Source organism: Oxyura jamaicensis, chromosome 3, assembly GCF_011077185.1.
Source record: "Oxyura jamaicensis isolate SHBP4307 breed ruddy duck chromosome 3, BPBGC_Ojam_1.0, whole genome shotgun sequence".
NCBI classification, from domain to species: Eukaryota; Metazoa; Chordata; class Aves; order Anseriformes; family Anatidae; genus Oxyura; species Oxyura jamaicensis.
Genome location: NC_048895.1, coordinates 111,203,380 through 111,212,867, shown reverse-complemented (window position 1 = coordinate 111,212,867; position 9,488 = coordinate 111,203,380). Strand labels below are relative to the sequence as shown.

Below are 9,488 nucleotides of genomic sequence, written 5' to 3'. Positions count from 1 at the left end.
TTTTTTTTTTTTTTTTTTTTTTTTTTTTCCCCATCCCATTTCTGCTACCACGGGAAGGTGCTGCGCTTACTTTGCCCCTAGCAGCTCCTGGTTTTTGCATAGTGAAACTCCAGTCCCAGCTGGTGGTGGGAAGCATCAGCTTCCAGGAGTGGTATGTGCACAACACAAGAATCTTCATTACTCCTCCAGTACCTGGCTCTCTAGGGACCACGAGCAACCACCTGACTGTGGACCACAGGCACACCAGTGCTCACCAGCTGTCACCACTGACTACTCCAAAACGATGTCCAATTTCAGTTACTTTCCGGATTCACTGCCCTACAACTTCTTGGTGCTGGATTTATTGTACAGTTGCGTTTGTTCAGGGCTGCCTTGTAGACAACGAGCATAACCCTGTGTGCTGGTAACCAGAGAGAAGGCAGCGGGGTCTGAAAGGTGGAGGAAAGATTGATCTACGGTTCCCTTTGTGTTCCTCGTGGGAGTTCCTTGTGCTTACATCCTACATCCTCTGCCTGGTGCTCACCTTTCCGAGCAGGTCTAGCAGACCCTGCCAGATTGACTCGTTACATCTGCAGATGCCAAGCCCGCAACCAGCGCCCGCTACTCTCAGCACCGGGATCACAGCACGTTCCCTTCTGTGCTAACACCGAGAACGCCAGCACTCAGCCTGTTTTCTAACTGCCAGCCCCACTTCCAAGCTCCTTGCTCTTTCAGTTGCACAGCCAGGATAACTAAGGTACGTCTTCCTTGGCTTTCACAGCATTGCTTCTGCTGACAGCCCAGCTGCAGGGAGTCACCTGCCTCATGCACTGAAATTGCACCTTGCTTGCTGCAGCCCCTGAGCATCTCGTGTCAAGTCGCTGCCTTCCCTGTTGATCTGCATCTATAGGATCAGGCAGTGGGTTGGGGAGGAAGAAGCTGAGCATGTGAATATCTGGTAACCAGAAAGCATTAACCAATCCTCTTGAGTTTCCTTTTCTCTGCATTCAGGTGTCTAAATCCACAGCTTTGACCCAGTCACTGATGTCAACCGAACAGCCCTCAGGAGAGGATTTCTGGGTGTTTCTAGGGAGCCTGCTTGTCTTAGGGGTCTTCTTCCACCCCAGCAAGTCACCTCAGGAACTCTGGAGTTTCCCATTCTCTCTTCATCGCCAGCTCAGCACAGCAAAGACTTTGCCAGGAGCCTGGTGGTAGCTGCCATTCTGTGATCATCACACACCGGTGACATGGCCAGCAGAGGTGGAATCGCTGAAGCTGACTGAGGTCACAAGGTGCAGATTCTTCTCCATGACTTTGAAGATGGCCAAAGGGTGCGTTCACTTTATAAATATAAGGGACAAACTTCCTCCTGGATTGCAGCTGATTTGGACAGATCAGACAAAAAGATGGACACTTGTCAGCCATTGCAAACCTGGTTCCGTCACCATGATGCCAAGCTGGTGGCCTGAGTTGACCACAGGTGGGTAAAAACATCCTCTAGCTGAAAGGGAGATGATGGAGACTGCTAAGCTGTGAAGAAAATCCTGATCATCTTTTGGTGAATGTAGATGATTCCTCAGGCACCAGCAAAGACAAATGGGCATGGGATGGGTGCTGGGGCTCCAAGGTGTGTACCTGCACCAGGTGAAGCTGAACAAGTGACTGTCAGTTCCACAGGGCTGAGCAATCACAGAATCATAAAGGTTGGAAAAGCCCTCCAAGATCACCTGGTCCAACCACCCCCCTACCACCACCATCTCCCACTGAACCATGTCCCCAAGCACCACGTCCAACCTCTCCTCGAACACCCCCAGGGATGGTGACTCCACCACCTCCCTGGGCAACCCGTCCCAGTGCCTGACTGCTCGTTCTGAGAAGAAATGGCTCCTCATTTCCAACCTGAGCTTCCCCTGAAATGGTTGCAATCCCTCCTCACCATCCACAGCAGAGTACAGCAATACTGAGAACAGAAAGCTGAAGGGAGTAGCTGAAATTCATAGTCTTCTCTAGCATCATTTGGGACAAGAAACAGATCAAGAAATACATCTTCTGATTCTACACTTTCAGAGAAGACAGTCATGTTTCCCTGCCATCCAACAGCGCTGATACTCTAGGGTTAGAGATGCTGCTCTATGAACACCTCTGAAATTATACTGGACACCCACCTTTTCTGCAGAGTGCTGTGGCTCTAGGACCATTCTCCCTCCCTCCACTGTCTGTTCAGTTCTCAGTTTTGACAATTTCTATCTTCAGAGACTGCAAATTCTTGGGCGCAAAGTAGAAAAATGTCTCCTCCTTCATCTCAGGGACTGAGGCATGTGCTGCTTGTCTTTTGAATGAAGCCTCACAGTGAGTTAGCATGTGTTTTATGCAGCAGATTTGGTGCTTAATGATGTGAAAGCTATCTAATTTCATACCTTAAGCCTATAACATACATTCATTTTGTAACCATACTACTCAGTGCTTTCGCTAGAATGGTCTTGCAGAGAGTTAAGGTGAAGAAAGCATTCAGAGCAGCTTGAGAAACATGATCTCAGAAAGAAATTGCATGAAAACAGAAAACTCACTTACTCACCTGTCAATTGTATGAATCCAGCTGACCTTTCCATCACTCAGCCTAGCAGTTTTCTGAAGGGAAAGCCTCTATTGTAACACTTCAAGGCTGTTTTGTGTTTGTTTTTTAAACTACAATATGACATTCATACAAAGTATGTGACTGAGCACTATACACTATACAGCTACTGGCTGTGCCCTACTGCATCAGACTTTGAACTACTGTGCCTTCCCTTCCTCATCTTCAGAGACCTTGCCAACAAATACCAGGTCTTAAAGGACCTACATTTCCCTGCCAGGAAATTCCTCCTCTCACGGAGGTGATTGTTTTGAGTTTTCTGTCTACAACCCAGAAAGGCAAGTAGAAAAGCAGATGAACAAATTTGGTAACCAACCACAAAAACAAAACCAGCAGAGTTTGGCTTTAAAACATTGTCCACTTCAAGTGTTTTACTTGAAGTACAGAAGGTGAACAGAGACCAGAGGATGCAGCAGGGATTGAATCCAGCAGCGATTCTTCTAAGGTGCAGCAGCGACTTAAGGAATTAGTTCTCAGATCTGCAGGGCCCCTCCTGCAAACCCAATTACCTGAAACCCAAGGCGCCAGCCCTCAGGAACTCCCCAGGGACAGATGTCCGAGGTGGTATTCACCTGTTAAAGCGGGGGACTCAGCACAAGTGATCTAATCCACCTAAGCTGTGACAGGTCAGCAAGCTCAGGGGCAGACAGTGCCTCGGCGTGAGAGGACACAGCTAGTGAGAGGGAGCAACCCTCTCCTACAGTGCCCGATGGGGAACGACGGCTTGGCCACGTGCTTCGCTGTGACCTACAGGCAGACCAATTGCCAGCAGTAATGCATGACCAGGTAGTATAACACTGGAAGGTTGTGAAATCATTTTTAGGCAGAAACTACAAGGGGAGGTGAAACTGGAAGAGGTGACTAGTGACCAGCTCAGCTACTGACTATACCAGCAAACAGCCAAATAGAAGATTTGGGCAGCCACAGCTTTCAAGAAAGGGCAAGGAATGGGCATGGTTTGCTCTACAGAGGGACTAACCAGGGACATGTAACTCTGTTATCCTTTTCTTCCTCTTATTTGTGTAAATCCATTTGTTGGAACTGCTTGCGTGTAGGTGGGGAAGTGCTGTCCATTAGGCACCCAGCTGGTTTAATCCAGACTCCCATGTTCTTGTGGCTGTATTTGGCTTTTACTTGAATGAGAGCCCCTGGGGATTGAACCTGGCCCTTGTTACTGACAATCAGTGCAAGGCAGGAGGTTTACATTAGATTAGCATTTAATCTGAATGGTTTTCAATATATAAATCTGCTTCTTCCAGTCGCATGTTCTGAACATACATACACAGGACACATCATTTAAAACTGACAAGAAGATATTCAAAGTTCATTTGTTTTACAGCACCAACAATGAGCCCTAAAAAACAAAATTACCAAAAAAATCTTACCTTGCACTTAGTTATTGCATCCTCTTTGTTTAGAAAAATACATTCATTTTCTTAACAAAAGTACAACTCTGGTAATCAAATTAATTGAGATTTTCAAACTATAAAAATATTTTGCTACATTTCATCAGTGGAGGTTTTCCATTTTATTTTGATGCTAATAGTATATGCAAAGTGAAGACTAAGTGCATCTCTGTTATGTAAATATCACATTGTCTCACTGGAGCAGAGGAATAAAGTTTACAATCAGTCAACCAAGTTTACCTTTGTAAGAGACTGAAGTCAGGATGGGGGTGTTGCAAAGTTTAGAGGCAACTGCACAACTGATCTAGAAATAATATCTCAGGCCACATTCAAATTCTTCCAATCAACCACAGCCAGCAGTTCCTGCAATCCTTTTATCGCTGGGCTGTTTTTGGCTTATGTAAACTGACACAGAATCACTGCCTTGGAGCTACAGATTTATAGCAGCTGAAAACAACAAAAAAAAACATTTCAAAAATAAATAGGCTTTAGTAGGACTTCTGGTTGTTTTTAAATAAGACTGTTCAGACAGACACGAATGTTATGGAATAAATCAAATCCCCCAAAATGTTTTCTATGATGTTTCTGGAGCTATGTGATATTACTACATCATTTACCTACTTCAAAATGAAGTGTTTCTGCTATTTCAAATTCTATTAAACTCAGAAATGTAAACGGGCTTGTGGCTTTTATTGTTGTAAACACATACGCCCCAGGCAATAGAAATCTTGGCTTGTTCAAGAACTGAAACAAAAAAAAAAACAACACCTCCCTAGATGTCAATTCAATACAAGTCTCAGACATCATTAACTCTTACCCACGCACACTCAAAATATATCCTTAAAGACTCGCTCATTATCAAGCATTTTTCTGAACTAGGACAGTTCATTAAGCCTTAGACTTCCAACTTGCCTGAAAAGGTTTCAGTGTTAATGAGACACTCTGTGGATGCACTGATCTTATTTTACAGTGTCTTTCACTAAAAGCTTTTCCAGTTTCCAGTCCCAGCACTGAGTCACTTCCCCAGATGTCCCTGAGCAAATTGCTTATAGTCACTGCCTCCAGTGACACCCACAGGAGTAGCCACAGGTGCTCCTAGATGTGGTGGGCTACTCCTTCAAAGGCACTTCTCATCCAAAATTAAGGCACCCTCCCATATATTTGTACAGTGAAGCCAGTGGGCTGTAAATTTATGTCTTGTTTTTCACTGTGCTAATTTCTTCACGTGAAGAAGCCTTCAACTCTTGGATCCATCACACTCCCCTCCAAATTTAGATATCTGTCTTCAGAGTCCAGTCATTTAAGCCTGATTGTGGAAGCAGCCTCTGGAGGTGTCTGTCTCTCCACTGACTCCACAAGAAGCCCAGAATGACTAAACCTGAATTTAACTGCCCCGGAAAATGCCTGAGGTGTATCTTTTATCTACAAAATGTGTTCAGCAATGTGAATCTATAGTGGGAATGAGGTTTTAGATAATGTATCTAAAGCCACAGTGAGATCCCTGACTGAAAAGTATCACCATTTCAAAGTCAGGTGTAACCTCATTATTATAAAACACTGTGCAAGCTGAGATTAACAGCAATGCCATGGTGTTTTGTAAGGCTGACAAAACCCACATGAAAAACAGGTGGGTACCATGATCGCTTAAAGACCAAAGTTACAGAAATTTGAATGGCCTACCTAATATTTGGAAGAGACTACAGATTTTAGGTACCTTGAGTGAAGATGTTGTTTTTGAAATTAAGTCCTCACACTCTGACAAAGAGCAGTATAAAGGTGTGTGAAGCAAGGAACTCCAATAATGGGAAATGCAAGGTTCTGTTTCATATAAAATCTATAAAGTTAAATTACATCAAATCTCTTTCAGAATAACCCTTTGTGAGAAAATATTCAAAATATCTCTGCATCTTTATTTCAAAACAAAATAAATCCTATATTTTTATAGCATACTTCAGGATTCCAAAGTGCTTTCTAAACACGCTAGCGTGCAACGTATAGGTAGAAATTAAAAACTTACCCCAATCTCTGAGGTTGAAATATATCACAAAGTATATTCGGGCAGTATACCACATTTATGCTTTTTTCCCTTGGCCTACAAGTTCATAGACCCTCCTGTTGCAACAAAATCACAGCTTTATGTTATCATTGAAAAACAAACAAAAAAGGCAAACCTTCAATAGCTTGCACTCCTGCATGGTTGTAATGTCTCTTTTAGGACAGTGCATGGAGTTGTATTTATTTTTTACATGGTAATGTTCCTCCCTTGATTTCATTACTGACTGTCATTCTTTATCATTCTTTGTCCTTTCTGCCAATGCATGGAAATGATGCAGAAAACTCTCAGAGAGTTTCTGTACAGGGCATGAGATTGAGTTTAAAAAGTCTTGGTATTCAGAGCTTTCAGACCGAGGTGTCCTCTCTGTGGTCATCCAGGTTCTCTGTGCTTTGATGGCTCCTTCTGTGAAAAGCAGGACAAACGATGTGTGAGAAGACTTCTGGCTTTTAGTGCTAGCTAGACAGACCACAGTTTGGCAATCTCAAACAACTAAGACAACTGAGAACCACCATCAAGATGTGGTTGTTATGGACTGGGAATAAGGTGCCTATGCAGAGGGGCCAGTGCCATTTTAGACTGTTTACCTGTCCCCTCTGGTTTGCAGCTGCCACGCAAAAAGGAGCTGGTGCCTGAGAGGCCTGTGTGCTATCTGCCAACCCCATGGAGGTATCTTAGATACCATAGGGCAATGAAGTGGTCCCAGGAATCCATGCTTAGGCACTGGAACTGATCTCTTAGCATGGAAATTTGTTTCCAACTCCAGTAAGTTGATATGATAAAAACATACCAAGAATAACAACTTACTTTAATATTTAATCCAACAGTCTTCTAGGATTGACTGCATGTGCTATGTAAGTCTTCCGCATGTCCCTCAGTATACCAGGCCTTTATTTAACAGAGGTGGATGATTTTGAGCTAAGCAAGGTTTTCTTTAGAGAGGGACAGAAAGGGAAGAAAGGGGACGAAGGGTATGAGATCGGGAAAAAAGGGAATGAATGCTTAAAGCTGTCCTTTCTTTTTGTCCCACAATCTTTCCTGCCTACTCACCCAAATTGTTTGGATGTTTCTTATATGCCATAAACAACAAGAATGCTGACAATAATCCTGTTTTCTTCTATACACAAGAAAACTGTAACTATTCACATTTTCTCCAGTAATTTAACCTGGCTAGAAAATTCTTCATTTCTGGATTGAAACATTGTACAACAATAGTGCTCTGTGTGCCACCCCCGAAGAAGTAAAATAGAGCAGCTGATGTATCTGATAAATGGCCCTCTAAAGAGCTAGTACAATACTACAAAAATAAGGTACTGGAGCATGTAACGGTATCATTCAGTTAATAATTCAACTAATAGAGTGCTGTTTTGTTTTGTGGTAAGGAATACAGAGGTATATGTTGGTAGCCAGTAATTTTTCTCCAATATGACAAAGAGCTGCCGTGAGGATGTTACTGCTGTTGGCTGCTAGTTTAAACCTACCTTAGCACTTCCAGTGCAAGCTTTGTTTCTTTCCGACTTTCTTCAGTGATTGGGTAGAAGAGAAGTATAAATAAACCTACAAGGATGAGGACAGCAGGAACTGCTCCGATGAGGATTTTCAGCGTGAGGATCACATCATTGGATTGTCTGCATATCCCTGGCTTGTAACCAGTAAACCTAAACAAAAGGTCCAAAATTGGAAAGCTTACTCACCTGAAGGTCCCCTTCTTGGATTACTCCTTTCTGACAATGCTCTTTAAGACTCTTCACCTATTATTTTTTTTCTATCCCTCTCTTTTTCCTACCCACCCCTATGTGTTTTGCTTCTTGTCTTTCAAATCCTATGTTTGTGGTGTTTCAGATAACAGCATTATCTCTGTATTTTCTCATTATTATTATATAACATTTAATTAGAGGAGGATGGAATCTCAGGTAATGAATTTGGTCTGATACGTGACTCCTATTAGTATTCAGCAAAGTATTCAGGTTCAGCTTTAAAAGCATGCAAATAATCTGACCAATTTCAATAGCAATACTTAACTTTAATTTAAACACATACTTAAGCACTCTGCTCAACACAGACAAATTTACTCAAGTGCTCAGAATTAGGTTAACACTTACACTTCATTAATACAGGGGCTTCCATGCAGTCCCACAACTGCTGGTATACTCAATTTCCCATTCCAAATTTATGGAATGAGTTTATTTGCCTCTGAACATGCAGCTATGAAAGCTACAGCTCACTTGTCATTAGTCTGCCTTCTATGTTCTCCCACAAATACCTGCCTTGGGAAATTGCTGGGAGCTAACTGGAATGGAGCAGTAAAAGGGCTAATTGGTAAAGAGTAATTTGCTTGTTTTAAACTATCCCTAAATAGTCACTAAATACTAGCAGATTTGGGGGGGCAGGAAAGGAGGAAGAGAAAGGGAAGGTGGTGTAGTATCTTTCACAAATGTTGTCACAGTTCATTACAGATACAGCCACAAATGGCTTATGCAGTAAGCCTCACTCAGCCTTCCTCCTGTCATTTTGGCTGTTTGGTTTTCAAATGACAGCCGTAATTGCAGACAGTTTAATCGTGGCTGGGGCCTGGGATCTGATGTTCTGAGCTGCAGATAAACTGAGCTCTTTATCAAAAGCAAAATTAAAGAACTGTCTGTAAAGATACAGAGCAGGTTAGAGGTGCCTGGTGAAGTTTCCTTTTCATACACCAGTCCAAAAGACCTGCCCAATTACATGGCCTTCTTCATTAATTTGGAAATTGATTTCTGACCTCATGCTTTCTTCAACACTTAATAATGCTGGTCAAACCTTTTGTCACATGAACAAACAAACAACCTTTTACAAACAAGGGTGTTAGCAGTAAGCACCTAAAACTCCTAGGTCCAAAAGGTTCAGCCAGGCCCTGCACATTATTCAGCAGGTTCAGCTGCAGGCCATGAAGGAAAGCATTCTGCTTATCAAAACCTCTGACTTGGAGCCAAGGGCTAAGTAGGATTTCAGACAAGTTTACTTCTAAGTGTTCATTGCATATTTGTGCCATGCATCTACTGAAACCTAGCAGCTGCAGGCAAAGGCCCTTTCTGCTAGGCCATGTACAAACACAGAGCAGATGGCCGACCACTTTCCCAACCTGGCCTTTTAGTAAGAACACACAAGGCAAGCAGTGGGAGGAGAACATCTTCCAAACTGACATCTGCTAGGTGATGCTCAGAGCTGTGAGAAAGGCTCCGTTCCTGACTCTGTTCAGTGTTCAGTTCCCTAAAACATGCTAGGGCAGGTGGCTTAATGCTCATTGCTCTGGCCTCCATGATAACAATCCTGTCTCTAGTGGTCAGCCAACTAGAGCTGCTGGCACTTTCAGGCTCAGGGCAAAAAGGCAATTAACTCTACAGGATAGAGGCAAAGACTTTCAGAGCAGATCCACTAAAGGGAA

General features: G+C 43.0%; 1 protein-coding gene across 1 annotated transcript in view; it reads right to left on the bottom strand.

Annotated features, from left to right (window-relative positions):
• Nucleotides 1-4,872: 4,872 nt before the first annotated feature.
• Nucleotides 4,873-9,488, bottom strand: part of MFSD2B (major facilitator superfamily domain containing 2B) — a 38,117-nt gene continuing 33,501 nt past the window's right edge. The window contains exons 13-14 of the mRNA XM_035323139.1: nt 7,552-7,728; nt 4,873-6,475 (exon numbers count right to left, since the gene is read on the bottom strand). Of these exons, the coding sequence (XP_035179030.1) occupies nt 6,418-6,475; nt 7,552-7,728 (235 nt within the window). The 3' untranslated portion in view covers nt 4,873-6,417. The remainder of the gene's footprint in view (nt 6,476-7,551; nt 7,729-9,488) is intronic.